The 17477-nt window shown below is 43.1% G+C and overlaps 1 protein-coding gene across 1 annotated transcript in view; it reads left to right on the forward strand.

Annotated features, from left to right (window-relative positions):
• zcchc24 (zinc finger, CCHC domain containing 24) overlaps positions 1-6151 on the forward strand; it is a 216530-nt gene extending 210379 nt beyond the window's left edge. Inside the window, exon 4 of the mRNA XM_073025610.1 lies at positions 436-6151. Coding sequence (XP_072881711.1) covers positions 436-549 — 114 coding nt within the window. The 3' untranslated portion in view covers positions 550-6151. The remainder of the gene's footprint in view (positions 1-435) is intronic.
• Positions 6152-17477: the final 11326 nt, after the last annotated feature.

Raw genomic sequence — 17477 nt, forward strand, 5'->3', positions numbered from 1 at the left:
CCCTATAATTCAGTCCTGAGGTCCCGGCAGCATCCTTGTAAATTCCCCTCCCAGCACCCTGATTCTCCCTCTGTACAGCCCGGAGTTAATCACTAACAGTGTGGCACTCCCTCTGTACTGTCCCTGCATTGAATGAATGTCAGTGAACAAAACTAAAACCTACAACCCCCCAACCCAGAGGTAAGTCACTAACAGCAGACAGGAAGAGACAGAAATGGGCATGAAAAGGGCCTCACTTGACTGAATGATACACCTTAAACAAAATTGTGACCTTTGAAAGTCAGAAGCTGAGATACCTTTGGTCTGGACCAAAGATGACAATTCCATAAAGATCTCAAATAACAATTTACTCTTAATGTCACATTTCCTCGGTCATTGCGTGAACTTGTTGTTTTGTAATTTTTAATTTGTGGTTTTTCCCGATTCATTTCCCAGAGACCCTTGGAGAAACCTGATGGCCTGGACGTGTCAGACCAGAGCAAGGAGCATCCTCAACATCTGTGCGAGAAGTGCAAGGTTCTGGGCTATTATTGCCGCCGGGTGCAGTGAGTGGTCTGCCGGTGTCCGTGACCACCCCCACCAGCACCCCTACCCTACCCACCCGCCTGCCTTCCCCTCCTGACATTCGAGAGTCCTCAGACCACACTCATCGGAAGAAGAATTCACCAAAACCAACAACTAACAAGCCTTAAATTTGGTAGAATGTGACTGTTGCCTGTGTATGTGTGTAATTGCAGGTTCTATTTCCAAGTTGTATTTATGGTGTTGTTAACTACCAGGAGCAGTATTACCAATGGCACCTTATACGGCGTGTCGTGCCTCCTCTTTGTTTACAGTGACTTTGTACCATGGACAAGTGCAAAAGGGGAAGAACATACTGGGCTTCGAGGCTGATACTTTAAACCGATCCCCTGCAGTGCCATTACTAATCATTAAGCCAATAGCACAAGTTCATTTGCTGTGAAAGGTCACTTTGATTTCCCCCTCCCCCCCCCACCCCCATCTCCTCCCGTTTGCCCCAAGTCTTTGGTTTCCAAAAGCTGATGAGCATCAGTATTAGAATCGTAACACAAAAGATAAGAAATGGTTATTGGCAAGTGATGACTGACAATACGTGTCTGTAGAGTCAAGAGTAGGAGGAAATAGAGACTCAAGAATTGAGAGCCATTGGTTAACTCTTCAGAGTGCTGATTAATATTTCTGTAAAGCATGGCAATGGAAGTGTGTTAGGTCTCCCACTGGAAAAGAATAGTGGAGTGGTCAGTAAATTAAATACTGTGAGAATTTTTATATCTTTTCAATAATATAATCAGCAAACACTAAGTGCCTTTAAAAACATATTTTCCTTCCTGTCATTTTAAAACTAGCATTATTCTCAATTTTTGGCACCACTTTTCATCTAGGCTGGGATATCATTCACCATTTCCCCAGTGTTGCTTTGTGATTCACTATCAAGAGGTTTAAGACAGCAAGCGAGCCTCTTGGACTGGTGCTCTGTGTAATTAAGCATCTTGGATGTTTGTTAAGTGTGTGGAGATGGAGGGAGGAAGTGGAAGAGGGCTACCAGGGTGGATTGTGCATTTAGCTGCAGCATCTCAGTGTAGTGATCCCACAGGCTGCACACTTGTCCACTCCACCCTCACCACTTCACATACAAGTTCTGTTCAGTACAAGGAAGTATCATAACCATTTCAACATCGGAGTAAACCCAAGTTGCCTGAGATCCTGCAAACCCCTTAAGCCAGGGAGCATTTCTGACCAATCAGATGACCTCTCAGAAGTTTCTGCCCACATTTCTACAGGGGCAAGTTTATATTATAGATTGCACATCTAGTTGTTTTGTTACAGATCTTTCAAGACAGAGAGGTCAGTGTCTCATTCTTTCTTAAAACATTGTCAAAACAAAAAAGACAACAATCTGTAAATAGCAGTTACTGAAGGTGGCATTAGTGTGACCACAGGGACAGGCCAAGGTGAACATAGTGGTGTATAATCACAAGGGCAAAATTGTCAGAATTTGTCATCTGTAACAAATGTTTATTATACTGATATTTACCAACTGAATTTTTGGTGGCTTTTAAACAGAAACTGATTCACTAGGAATCCAGTGTCCATCCCACCCCCTCCGGTCTTCTCCTATCATTTCGCATTTCCCCCTCCCCCCACTACTTTCAGATCTCTTAGTATCTTTCCCTTCGGTTAGTCCTGACGAAGGGTCTCGGCCCGAAACGTCGACAGCGCTTCTCCCTATAGATGCTGCCTGGCCTGCTGTGTTCCACCAGCATTTTGTGTGTGTTGTTGTTCCCAAATGCATACAGCTTTCGAACAGGAACAGCTGAAGGGTCTCCGTAACCAATCAGATTGCAAGATTCTTAGTGAGTGTAAACTATAGGCTAGAACTTGATGTCAAACTTTTATAGGGAGTGCAATAAAGAAAAGGGATGAAAGACAGGATTAGATGAGCAAGAATTGAAAGAAACTGAAAGAAAATGTTCTGCATGAATTATTTAAGTTAATTGTCTTGAGATCTCCACCAATTTAAGGGGCTCAATCAATGAGACTGTACATTTGTCAAAGTTAATTTTATGAGTCGGGGGGGGGGGAGTTATCTGTAATTATTTAATAATGTGCCATGATCTCCAACAATTTTTAAATTTGGAGTCTAAATTAATTAGATTCCACCATTGTAGTAGTTAATTTTAAGAATCAGAAGGGTGAGGGGTAGGGAGGAGGAGGGTATCTGTAATCATTTACTAGCATGGCATTTAAAATTGTATATTCAATATACAAGCCCTAACCTTCTCTGCAGGGAACACCCTATGACAGAGGTATGGTCTTTTTTTTTAAAGGGCATTCTTTTGAAGTTTGATGAAGACAGAAACTTGTCAGTTTAGAATAAAGGCACTTTTCCTCTCATGCCGGTGAACTACAGAAAGCCAGCGTGGCTCACCGAGATTGCTTTATACACTGTAATTTTAGCTGAATGACAACAGCGGATGGCTTACAGGTTCTTGCTGCAATACATGAACATCACAGTTGGTGAGTGAACACCTGTAATGGCCAGTGTATCACTTTTGAGATATCTGAAGGACTGCAGAACCCTGGCTTCACCTTACCGCACTCTCCTCATCTTCCCATGTTCCTCTGTTTCTGAAATAGCTCTTGATATTTAAGATCAGTGCTGATCATACCTCTTTACAGACATCCTATGATCACTTGCTCTCTTTATAATGCTCCATCTCCTGGTTTCAAAAAGGCAATACTTATTTGGCTCATGTTTAGGGAGAGTGATTAACTATCAGAGAGTAAGGTCTCCTTGCTGCCCTACAATCTAGCACCATCAATTGAGATCTCCAGAACAAGAATCACAAGTACAGACTCTAGTCTGTGTGAATGTTACTGTTATCTGCACTGAGGCTTGTGGAGAGTCCTGGACTTGCTTCTGATCGAGCCGTCAGTATGGTTGAACAGGTAATGCAGTGGGTAACAAAGACTGCTTATGTTGATGCTGGAAGCCTTCATGTTCATAACCAGATTAGAGATAAAAATATCCCAGCCTAGGCTCAGAAGCTCTCATCTACCCCACTGTACCAGACATTACAGAGACCTACGGCATAGGCACACCATAACACACCGTGTCCTTGCCAACTAGAACTCAGCTACACTAATCCAGTTTGCCGTCACTTAGTCCATTGTTCTCCAGGCCCTGGTGATTCAAGTAATCATCTAGTTACTTCTTATAACCCTCCCACCCCAGACTGGCAAGAAACAGCGCTAGTCCTACTCCCAAAATTTGTGACTGACCAATAGCAACACACACTAAGCCCTCACCCGGCCTAAACCCCACATCTTTACCCCTTTCCCTCTTGGAAATGGCAATAGGATTTGTGACTTCATACTTCCAAAGGGTGAAAGGGGATCAACTGAGGTAAGTTACCTGGCGATCCAACATGCAGTCTTTAGGGAGTTCATTCATACTCAGCTGCTTGTCACAAATGCTAACAACTCTCAGCAGACCTCTCCTACAAATAAAGGGCTGTCTAGACGTCAGGCACTTTACCCCTCGACCTTAAAACGAAACAGATATCAGGAGTGCAGAGATGAAGACTGTGTCCAATCACCTGCACCCTTGCTGCTGACAGAAATGTTAAGTCACTCCCTAAAGGGTTAACCAAGAGATAACTGTCAGGAAGCTGACAAGAAACATATACACTAGTACGTGAGTATGTACGTGGGGTTTTTAAGGGACAATCAGTTTGGAGTTTTTAGCTATATTGGATATATTTACCCATATATGAATTGTGCTTACTGATGTATTTATCTGAAGTATTACTTGACTATAGTCCTTTTTTGTTTGGATTTTTTATACAATGTGTGTATTTTGGAAATCTTCTAGATGTTAAAAATTTTAATGTTAACAAATATTTCTTATAAAGCCAAGTTCCTATCTGTCCAAGTTCCTGTTTATCTTTGCAGTAACCGTTTTGTATATATTCAAGAGGCATAAGTTTTGGCCCTCCATTCTAATGGGGCTTTTTGTTTGAAGTGATGTGGATTTTTTAAAAAACATAATCCTCTCAAGACCTTTTCTACTAAATTACTAATACAGCTGATGAGATTTTTCTTGAATATTTTACAAGCCAAGGTTATAAACAAAAGAAAATATTATTTAAATTCTTTTTTTCTACAGTTCATTGTCTGTATAAAGTATGCATCAGGAATAATCTGACTAGGAAGGTAAATAATGTAAAACAGATGATTATTGTATGAAAGTTGGTACATAATTCTTGAGGGAAAGTGAAATAAACCAATACAATTCTTGAAGCCATATATAAAATCCGGATGAAAATATTATCAGTATTAATTAGCCTGCATTTATTCTAGTGTTTAAACTAATTTTACTTTGTTTTAGTAATGCATTACATTTATATATGTGTATTTTGGGAAATAACTGAACTTAGTAGCAGTTTTAGGTTGTTCAAAGTAACAGAACTTTTGTTCATCTTTTATCAGGAAAGGCGAAATGGAGAAATGTGGATATTGTGTAATGTAAGCATATATATGATTGCTACTATTTAGTTGAGGGACAGATTAGCTGTTCTGTTAGCAAAAAAAGAAACACTCTTTGCTACCAGAAAATATGAAACACGTTTGGTTTTATTTTATATTAAAAAAAATGAGAGTAGAAGCCAGGAAGGAATGATTTTTTAGATATTTAATTGGTAGATGGAAATTCACCACTGTGCAACTGTGAAACTGTGAGTTAGATTTGTAACGCTGGAATACTGGTGTATGCAAGAGGCCTGTGCCACAGAACTCATAAGGAATAGATAGTGTCAGAGGTCTGCCAGCAACTGTGTTCTGTGGCAATGATGCAGGCTTAATTTAGAGAGGAACCCTGTAGAGCAGGGGTTCTCAACCTGGGGCCCACGGACCCCTTACTTAATGGTATTGGTCCATGGCATAAAAGGGTTGGGAAGCCCTGCTGTAGCAATATGACTACCATTCAAACACCGTGTGATAGCGTAGACTATGCATGTGCATGTACTTTGCTTGGCCAGGTAAATGCGAGCATTCAAAGTCTTCAATTTTTAATCGTAGCCTTACTGAAAGCATTAGAATTTTAATGAATGCTGAGGAAGTTTGCAGAGAAAATGTACTTGAACTTAACATGCTGACAGATTCTTTAGAAAAAAGCTCTTCACTACATTTTTTTACATAGATATATTACACTGACTAATACTGTGTCAAGCATTTTTGGGTGCTTGATTGTAGTCTCAAATGAAGAATAAGATATATATATTTGGAACCTTACTGTAGACCATTTGTAACCAGCATGCCTTGTTTTTTTTCTGATCAACTTGATGGGATTGTTTACTTATTATTTCTAGATAACAGTATTAAGACTTTTTTGTACAGCTGAAATGTATGGACAAACTCAGAGGGATTGGGTAATGGAGAATTAAATTCCTGTATATGAAGTGTTATGAACAGTAAGTTCAATGGGGAAGGACGTTACCTGGTCTCATTGATGTCCATTACAATGGCATTCCCTCATGTGCCTTATTGTTGCTGGTTAGTATAAGCCTGCTTATGAAACTTTCAATAGTATTCTATTGGTGCATTAAAACAATGCAAGAAAAAACAAGAATTCTGTCCTGTGTTTGTGTTTAATTCTCAACACAACCTCCTTTAAATCAAAGATCTTAAAACAATGCTCATGAGTACAACACAGCCATGATCTTAGACCATGCATGTGGACACATCACAACCATGATCTTATGCCCATAGGTACAACACAACCATGACCTTAGACCATGCTCATGGACACAACACAACCGTGATTATAGAGCATGCACATGGGTATAACGTGAACAGCTGCAGCAGTGTGTACTATTTACAAGATGCATTGCAACAACACACCACAGTTCCTAAGGCAGCACCTTCCTAACCCATGACCACTACCTTCTAGAAGGACGTGAACAGCAGATAGCTGAGATCATCACCACTTGGAAATCCCCCTCCAAGTCACTCCCCATCCTGACTTGGAAACATATCGCTATTCCTTCATTGTTGCTGGGTCAAAATCATGGTATTCCCTCCCTAACAGCACCATGGATGTACCTACACCTCAGAGACTGCAGCAGTTCATGAAGGCAGCTCATCACCACCAGGGGCAACTAGGGATGGGCAATAAATGCTGGTTTAGCTGGTGACGCCCACATACCGTAAATGAATAAATTTGAAAAAACACAACCATGACCTTAGACCATGCCCATGGATACAACACAACCAAGAGCTTAGACCATGCCCACAGATACAACACAACCATGGTCTTAGACCATGCCCATGAATACAACACAACCATGGTCTTAGACCATGTCCACGGATACAACACAACCATGACCTTAGATCATGTCCACGGATACAACACAACCATCACCTTGGACCATGTCCACGGATACAACACAACCATCACCTTAGACCATGCCCATGGATACAACACAACCATCACCTTAGACCATGCCCACGGATACAACACAACCATCACCTTAGACCATGCCCACGGATACAACACAACCATCACCTTAGACCATGCCCACGGATACAACATAACCATCACCTTAGACCATGCCCATGGATACAACACAACCATGGTCTTAGACCATGCCCACGGATACAACACAACCATCATCTTAGACCATACCCACGGATACAACACAACCATGACCTTAGACCATGCCCACGGATACAACACAACCATGACCTTAGACCATGCCCACGGATACAACACAACCATGACCTTAGACCATGCCCACGGATACAACACAACCATGACCTTAGACCATGCCCACGGATACAACACAACCATCACCTTAGACCATACCCACGGATACAACACAACCATGACTTTAGACCATGCCCACGGATACAACACAACCATGACCTTAGACCATGCCCACGGATACAACACAACCATCACCTTAGACCATGCCCACGGATACAACACAACCATGACCTTAGACCATGCCCACGGATACAACACAACCATGGCCTTAGACCATATATGGTGGTACAATAATACAACTGTATAAAATTTGACATCCCCCTTATTTACATGCATTCTCAGTGACCACTTTATTAGGTACCTCCTGCACTTATATATATAGTTGCTGAGTGTTTGTGGACTTTGACTGATGTAGCCTATCCTCTCCAAGGTTTGAAATGTTGTGCATTCAGAGATGCTTTTTTGTATACCACTGTTGTAACTCATAGTTATTTGAGTTATTGTCACCTTCCTGTCAGCTTGAACCAGTCTGGCCATTCTCCTCTGACCTCTCTCATTAACAAGGCAATTTCTCCCACAGAACTGCCACTCACTGGATTTTTTTTTGTTTTTCATACTATTCTCTGTAAACTCTCGAGACCGTTGTGCATGAAAATCCCAGAAGATCAGCAGTTTCTGAAATACTCAAACCACCCCATCTGACACCAACAATCATTCCACAGTGAAAGTCACTTAGATCACACTTTTCCCCCATTCTGCTGTTTAGTCCGAACAACAACTGAACCTCTTGACTATGTCTTCCTACTTTTATGCATTGAATTGCTGCCACATGATTGGCTGATTAGATATTTGCATTAATGAGCAAGTGTACAGATGTACCTAATAAAGTGGCCACCGAGTGTACTTTGCTCATTAAGAAAGTAAATCTTGAGTTGCAAGTTTAACCTATAAATTGGGTTTCATATTCTCTATGATCTGTGTAATTGCTGGTTTTATTGGTGTTGGTCTGAGAGACTCTGCAGATGTTGGTGCAGCTGCTGGACTCATGAGTGATCACATCTTGTCAGTCAATTTCTGTGTCGACATGATCTTCCAAGTCATGTTAATTTCGGACTCTCAATCCTCCTCACTGTTTCTTTGGATGCCTGGCTGTGAGGTTGAGTGTGATCCTTTCCCAATCCCTCAACAATTCTAACAAACTGTTTACTGGAGAAACATGAAGGAACTCAGCATGTTGAGCAGTGAGGGAAAGGAATTGATTCAGATTCAGATTTATTTATCACAGGTACATTGAAGGTTGCAGTGAAATTTGTTTTAACAATCAACACACCAAAGAACTAAAGCAAAACTAGCCTCTTTGAGACCCTCCCACCCATGCATGCGCGCGTTCGCGTGCACACGCACACGCACACGCACACGCACACGCACACGCACACGCACACGCACACACACACACACACACACACACACACACACACACACACACACACACACACACACACACACCACCCCCCCCCCCCCCCCCCACCACCACCACCAACCACAGGGACAGGCTACCTTTGGAACATGTGCGCATAGACTCACAGATATTAGGTCTTCAACATATAATCCCTGACCCAGACTCAACCTTCAAGCCTTTACCTCCAGACTCGCTGACTTCAATCTTTGAACTTATGGGCTTTCTATCTCTGGACCTTCCAACATTGTTCTTCAACATTTTGGGCATCCTACCTCCAGACTGACTAAGCTCTGAAATTTAATCTTCAGATGTGCCCTCTGGACTTTACTGACCTCTGGGTATCAAACCCAGGACTCACCGATCACGAGTTTGACCTTTGGGCCTTGCAGGGAATCATCAATGTTTCAGGTGAAAGTCCCGGAGCAGGACAGTGTTTCAGCCCAACACATCAACAGTTCCTTCCCCTCAACACACTGAGTTCCTCGAATCTGTTATTGTAAATGCACTGTCTTGTGTCTCCAAGATATTTCTTGGAAACACTTCAGACTTTGGAGTCCACGTTCAAAGATCCCTCAAAGTTGTAGTGCAAATTGAGGGACAGATTAAGAAGTCCTATGTTGTGCTGGCCTACATAAGACCATAAGACAAAGGAGCAGAAGTCGGCCATTTGGCCCATTGAGTCTGCTCTGCCATTTCATCATGAGCTGATCCAATCTCCCCTTTAGTCCCATTAACCCTCTCATTCCCAGAATCATTCTAGTGAATCTTCTCTGAACCCTCTCCAACGTCAGCACATCCTTTCTTAAATAAGGAGCCCAAAACCGCACACAGTATTCCAAGTGAGGTCTTACCAGTGCCTTATAGAGCCTCAACATCACATCCCTGCTCCTGTACACTATTCCTCTAGAAATGAATGCCAACATTGCATTCGCCTTCTTCACCACCGACTCAACCTGGAGGTTAACCTTAAGGGTATCCTGCACGAGGACTCCCAAGTCCCATTGGATCTCAGAACTTTGAATTCTCTCCCCATTTAAATAATGGTCTGCCCCATTAGATGGGGATTGAGTAACATTGCAGCTATATAAAACTCTGGTTAGACCACACTTGGAGAATTGTGTTCATTTGTGATCACCTCATTGTAGGAAGGAAGTGGGAGCTTTAAGAAGGGTGCAAAGGAGATTTATCAGGTTGCTGCCTGGATTAGAGAGCATGTCTTATAGGGAAAGACTGAGGGAGCTAGAGCTTTTCCCTTTGGACTGAAAGAGGATGAGAGGTGATATGATAGAGTTGGATAAGATGATAAGAGGCATAGATCGAGTGGATAATCAGAAACTTTTTTCCCAGTGCAGCAATGGCCAATATGAAATGGCATCATTTTAAGGTGATTGGAGGAAAGTATAGGGGGGATGTCAGAGAATTTAAAGGTGATTGATGGAAGGTATGAGGAGGGATGTCAGAGGTAGGGTTTGTTTTTACACATAGTGGTCAGGGCATGGAACATACAGTCAAGGGTGGCAGTAGATGCAGATACGTTAGGGGAATTTAACAGACTCTTCCATGGATAAAAGAAAAATGGAGGGCTATGTTTGAGAGAAGGGTTAGATCGATCTTAGAGTGGGCTGAAGGGCCTTTCCTGTGCTTTAGTCTTCTATGCTCCACAGATGCTCTGACATTCCATCTCTTTCCTGCCTGGAAATCAATATCATCTCATCTAAATTCCTTCCTGCCTCACAGGACCCTTCAGGTGACTCCAGTTCACAGTAAAACTCCCTTGATGAGCAACAGACCCTATCAAGTTCCCTTCCTCTGCTTTCCTTTCCCACTTCGGCTGTACCTGTGGCAGTTCCCTACGCATCAGCTCCTCCCTGACTCTACCCTGTGGCCGTGTGATCTCACCATCCATAACACCGAAGAGGGTGTGTGAACAGATGTTTCATAGCAACATTTGATCTGCTTTTGGTAAGTCTCTTCCACTGTTCCATCTGCTCTCTCCATTTGAGGCTGGATATTGGGAAGATATGATCCCATTTTGTGTTACACAGTTTAAATGTGTGAACAGGATTGTGCTCCACTTTCTAATATAATCCCCTTGGGGAGATTAAGTGTAACTAAAGTGAATTGAGTCCATTATTGTTCAAAGTAAATTATTATCCAAGTACATAATGTATATGTCACAATATACTACCCTGAGATTAATTTTCTGGCAATTATTCACAGTAAAACAAAGAACTACAACAGAGTGATGAAAATCTATACACAAACAATTAATGTGCAAATGAAATCTGTCTAAATACAAAAATAAATCAATAATGCTAAGAACATGAGTTGTAGATTCCTTGAAAGTGAGTCCATATGTTGTGGAATTAGTTCAGTGTTGAGGTGAGTGAAGTTATCCACACTGGTTCTGGAGCCTGATAATTGAAGGATAATAGTTATTCCTGGACCTGGGGGTGTGGATAATAACAACACGCACAAAATGCTGGTGGAACGCAGCAGACCAGGCAGCATCTATCAGGACAAGCACTGTCAATGTTTTGGGCTGAGACCCTTCGTCGGCCCGAAACATTGACAGTGCTTCTCCCTATAGATGCTGCCTGGCCTGCTGTGTTCCACCAGCATTTTGTGTGTGTTGTTGTTTGAATTTCCAGCATCTGCAGATTTCCTCGGGTGTGGATAATAACCAGGTTAGTAACCTAACTACTGGTTACTTCTACATGGCCGCACCCTCGCTGCTCCCGGGTTGTGAATGGCAGTCTGCTGGACCTCGCCTTCCTCACTACCCTTTGTAAATGACTGCCATGAACTCCAGGAAAAAGGAGTTAGAGAGAGTGAATGTAAAGTACATCAGATGTGAAAGAGCAAAGAGAAGTGCTGAGAGAGTGAAAATGTTAGGGACAAAGGGTCATTATCCTGGACACCAGATGTAGAACAGAGAATGTAGAGGCCAACCATGTCTGTGCTGACCATTGTGACAAATCAAACTAATCTCATGTGCACATAGTCTGGGTGGTGGTTGTTCACTGCGTCCAACGATGACAGGAAATCTGAGCCGGAGAGTTTATAAAGTAGAAAAGCCGTTGCACTGGGGCAGTTCCACTCTCTCGACCTCAGATGTACGGGTGCAGTGGTACAAACAAGCGTCACAAACCAGGCTCTTCCTTGGTCGCAGTGGATGACCGTGACACCTTCTGTGCCGTCGCTCTCCATGGAGTGTTGCATTACCACCTTCCTGGCCATTGGATCTCACTGTAGATCTCATCTGCCCAGTCCACTGGAGCTTACTTCACCTGCTCCAACAGGCATGTCCCTAACTCTCACTGGGGTATGAGACCCGCCAGCTACCCTTGCCTGTGGTTGCTGTCACATGCAAACAGCTACTGGGAGCCGCGGGAGAGCTGAGTGTCCGGTGGGGACCAAAGCTGAGTGGGCTTCCTCAGAATGAACGCAACAAGTCCCTTCACCAGAGGGGCTACCCCTCCCTGGACACCCCATACACCCCGCACTTTATCTATATAGATCTTACCTATATTGGTTTTACAGCAGAATGGGGTTGAGAGGGATAATAAATCAGCCGTGATTGAGTGGCAGAGCAAGCTGACTTTGCTGAATGGTCACATTCTGCTCCTCCGTCATATGATCTTATATCCCCCTGTTTCTGGCATAAAGGTGAGAGAGGAAAAGTTTAAGACGAACTTCAGGGGGGAACCTTTTTACACATAAGGGTGGTATCCCTGTGGAATGAGATGCCAGAAGAAATGGTTGAGACTAGTACAATAGCAGCTTATAGAAGGCAGTTGGACAGGTGTGTGGACTGGAAAGGTTTAAAGGTTATGGGTCAAACATTGGCAAATAAGATTAGCTTGGGTAGGCATGGTCAACATGCATTAGATGGGCTGAAGGGTCTGTTTTCGTGCTGCATGACTCTGTAACTCTATTCCCAGCTGGCTGAAAGGAAAAGAGTAGCACACAAACTGCTGGAGGAACACAGAGCTCAGGCAGCATCCGTGGAGGGGAATAAACAGTCAACGTTTCAGGCTGAGACCCTTCATCGCGGTAGCATAATGGGTAGCACGATGCTCTACAGCACGGGTGACCCAGGATCAATTCCCGCCACCAGCCTGTGAGGAGGTTGTACATTCTCCCCATGACCACGTGGGTTTCCACTGGGAGCCCCGGTTTCCTCCCACAGTCCAAACGCGCAGGTTAACTGGCCATTGTAAACTGTCCCATGATTAGGCTCGGATTGCTGGTGGCTCACCTTGAAATGCTGAAAGTGCCTGTTTTATTTCAATAAATTAAACTCGGGACTGGAAAGGAAGGGAGCAGTTTGTTTCCCAGGGTTGACGGATCAAGAACAAAAACGCAAACACGAGGAAATCTGCAGATGCTGGAAATTCAAACAACACGCGCAAAATGCTGGTGGGACGCAGCAGGCCAGGCAGCATCTATAGGGAGAAGCACTGTCGACATTTCGGGCCGAGACCCTTCGTCAGGACTTGGAATGAACACACCTCCCTGGTGTATGGGGTATCCAGGGATGGGTAGCACCTCTGGTGAAAGGGCTTGTTGTGTTCATTCCGAGTCCTGACGAAGGGTCTTGGCCCAAAACACAACTGTGCTTCTTCCTATAGATGCTGCCTGGCCTGCTGTGTTCCACCAGCATTTTGTGTGTGTTGCAAGAACTAGGAGGCATGGTTTAAGGTGGGGGGGGGGAAGATTTAATAGGAACTTAAGGGACAATGTTCTTGTATATGGAGTGAGCCGTCAGAGGAAGTATTTGAGGCAGGGACACTAACATATTTTCAATTACAGTTGGACAGGTAGATGGATAGGAAAGGTTAATGGGGTGGCAAATCTTTCAGGGAGTGTGTGCCCAAATTGGTAATAGTCCAAACAATTCTATCCCATGTCCTGGTAAATTAGAGCAGTGATCATCATTGATTAATGAATTAGTAACAATAATTACGGATTTGTTTAAGGAAGAAGGATGTGTCCTGCTGTTTATTTACGTGTATTCATTGTTTTACTAGAAACAAAAGAATTACAGAGACAGATTGAAATAAAGGAAGCATTTTAGAAAACCTATTGAAACATTAATCTTTTAAAAAGAGAATTGGAAAATAAATATTCATGGAGGCACTAAACACAATATAGCTTTTGGCCTCTATCCTCTTTCTTCTCAGTCCTGATGAAGGGCCTTGGCTTGAAACATCAACTGTTAATTTATTTCCATTGATGCTGCCCGATCTTCTGAGTTCCTCCAGCACTCTGTGGTTGCTTTGGATTTCCAGCATCTGTCAACTTTCTCGTGTTTGTACATGCAGTATTTGCCAATGTTATCACTGAACATCCAGCATTCACTCACAAATGACAGAAGAAAACATGGAAGCAGAGTGAAGCCAATACCGACTGGTCCAACCATTTGCTGTCTGAATACATATATAAGGTCAGTGAGGATTTCAAATTGTCCTCCATCACACAACTGCTCAGGGTGAACTGCAACACAGACCCTTGCACTTTTAGAATTCTACAACACAAACTGGCCCTTCAGCCCATCTAGTTCATGTCAGATTATTATTCTGCCTAGTCCCATTGACCCACATCTGGACTATAGCCCTCCATACCCCTCCCAACCATGTACTTATCCGAACTTCTCTTAAATGTTGAAATCGAACTCTCATCCACCACTTCTGCTGGCAGTTCATTCCACACTCCCACCGCCCTCTGAGGGAAGAAGTTAGCACAGCATTTACCATGATGCTATTACAGCTTGGAGTGTCAGAGTTCAAGTCCGGCATCCTCTGTTAGGAGTTTCTATGTCCTCCCCGTGGATTATATGGGTTTTATCCAGGTGCTCTGGCTGTATCTCTAAATAACTTAAAAAGTTCCCTTTCATGTTCTGGTTAAACATTTCACCTTTCACCCTTAACCCATGATCTCTAGTTGTAGTCCCACCCAACCTCAATGGAAAAAGCCTGCTTGCATTTACCCTATCTGTACCCTTCATAGTTTTGTATACCTCTATCAAATCTTCTCTCAATCTTCTAAACGCCAGGGAATAAAGTCCTAACCTATTCAACCTTTCCCCGAAACTCAGGTCCTCAAGTCTCAGCAACACCCTTCATTAGAAAAAAGAGAGAGAAAGGGGGGGGAAATAATAAATAAGGGATGGGGTAAGAAGGGGGACCCCATCCCTTATTTGTTATTCCCCCCCCTCTCTCTCTCCCACAACCTATGGACTTAACTTCAAAGATTCTTTGCTTGCTTATTTATTATTATTTTGTTTGTGTTTTTTTTTCTTTTTGTATTTTCAGTTGACCTTTTGCTGTTTGATTGTTTTTGTTGCACATAGTTTTTAATTGATTGTATTGTGTTTCTTTGTTCCACTGTGAATGTCCATAAGACAATGAATCTCAGGGTGCCATATGGTGACATAAGTACTTTGATCATGAATTTACTTTGAACCCATTTTGCGTCTCAGGACTGTTATAATACATATAGATACTCATGGGAACCCTCGTGGAGGAGGCTTCTGCATGTTGTGCTTTCCTTACTGATTGGCATTGACTCAATGCAGATGAAAAAGAAGCAAATAAATTCAAGGTTTACTTGGTCATTGAGTTAATTGAAGGCACACCAGTCTATCAACCCCACATGTTTTCAGTTTAAACACATGACAGTATCTGATTACTGGAAAAGGAAATCCCACATCTAATCTGCCTGAGTTTATTATGAACTGTTATGTGAATACATTCATGTCTAGACAGATCGAAGCCCCTTCATATGATTTTATTGAAAACAAACTAATTGATCTCAGATTTATTTTTTTTAAAGTGCACTTTTCCCCTAACTTTGTTAGCTGCTACTTTTGAGATGCGACCCCACCTAACGAATGGAAAAGTTGAGGGAGAAAAGCGAAGTGTGTGGCCAAAATGGTGGGGGTTTGAGCAGCTTTTAACAGTGGACAATGTGTGGCAAGGCAGAGGGGTTGGGAGAGGGTAGCTGCCACCTCTACTGACAGTGAAAGGAGGAGGATGGGAGGGACTCTCACTGAACCAGTGTCGAGGAACATCACCCATCAGGATACAGTAGCAGAGAGATTACATTCTAGGGCTGAGAGACAGGAGTCTAGAGTAATGATCTTGAGTTCAGATCCCACTATGGGTTGCCATGGTAGGATAGTGGTTAGTGTGACGCTATTACAGCTCATGGTGTCAGAGTTCAGAGTTTAATTCAGGTGTCTTCTGTAAGCAAGTGAGCTATAATTTACAATAATAATTATATATACAAAAAATTAAATTATATAGTGCAAAGAGAGAGCAAAAAATGGTGAGGTCGTGTTCGTGGATTCATTGTCCATTCAGAAATCTGATGGCGGAGGGGAAGAGGCTGTTTCTGGAATATTGCATGTGTGCCTTCAGGCTTCTGTACCTCCTTCCTGATAGTGGCAATGAGAAGAGGGCGTGTCCTGGGTGGCCCTTAACGATGCCACGTTTTTGAGACATCACCTTTTGAAGATGTCCTCAATGCTGGGGAGGCTAGTACCCATGAAGGAGCTGGCTGAGTTTACAACTTACTGCAGCTTTTTCTGATCCTGTGCAGATGCCCCTCCATACCAGATGGTGATGGTAGTTAAAATACTCTCCTGTAAAAAAAATTTGCAAGTGTCTTTGGTGATATACCAAGCGTCCTCAAACTCCTAATGAAATATATCTGCTTTTGTGTCGTCTTCGTACTGGCATCGATATGTGGGACCCAGGATAGACCTTCCGAGATGTTGTTCCCTGATCAGGTTGCCATTCAGCTGGAACTGCAACCACTCAGCACTGCCCGTGCACGGCCATCCCTGAGCTCAGGATGGTGCCCATCGACGTCGAACACCTCAGCTCGGAGAAGGTATGGACCAATATCATCAACATGTGTCGCCTTGACACAGTGGAAAAAGGAGGGAGATCTTGGGAATCTTTTAAAACCGAGCCAGTGTTGTTCAGTAGGAAAACATGGCTGTGTGTGTGTGTGTGTGTGTGTGTGTGTGTGTGTGTGTGTGTGTGTGTGTGTGTGTGTGTGTGTGTGTGTGTGTGTGTGTGTGGAGGATATCCCAACAATATCTATGGAAAGAACAGACGGTCCTCCAGCTTATCAGGGTGGTGGAGGAGGAATTAGCAGCCTGGAACAAACAGAAGAAGGAAGGGATATGGGAAGAAGGCAGGAGATTGGGGCTGAGAGGAAAATTGGATCAGCCATGATGGAATAGCGGAGGAGACTCAATAGGCTAAAAGTCCTAATTCTGCTCCTGTATCTTATGGATACCCAGGAATTTGAAACTGCTCACCCTTTCCACTGTTGACCCCTCAATAAGGATTGGCATGATTTCCCCCAACTTCCCCTTCCTGAAGTCCACAATCAATTCCTTCATCTTACTGACATTGAGTTCAAGGTTGTTGTTTCAACACCACTTAACTAGCTGATCTATCTCACTCCTGTATGCCTTTCTGCTCACCAGCTGAAATTTTCCTAACCATGATTGTGTCTCAGCAGATTTATAGATACCATTTGAGCTGTGCCTAACCACGCAGTTGTGGGTGTGAAGAATGTAGAGCAGTGGGCTATGCACAAATTCTTCAGGTGTGCCGGTGATGGTTGTCAGTGAAGAGGAGATGTTATTTCTAATTCGTACTGACTGTGGTCTCCCGATGATGATGTGAAGCATCCAGTTGCAGAGGGAGG

This window comes from Hemitrygon akajei, chromosome 21 (genome assembly GCF_048418815.1).
Source record: "Hemitrygon akajei chromosome 21, sHemAka1.3, whole genome shotgun sequence".
NCBI lineage: Eukaryota > Metazoa > Chordata > Chondrichthyes > Myliobatiformes > Dasyatidae > Hemitrygon > Hemitrygon akajei.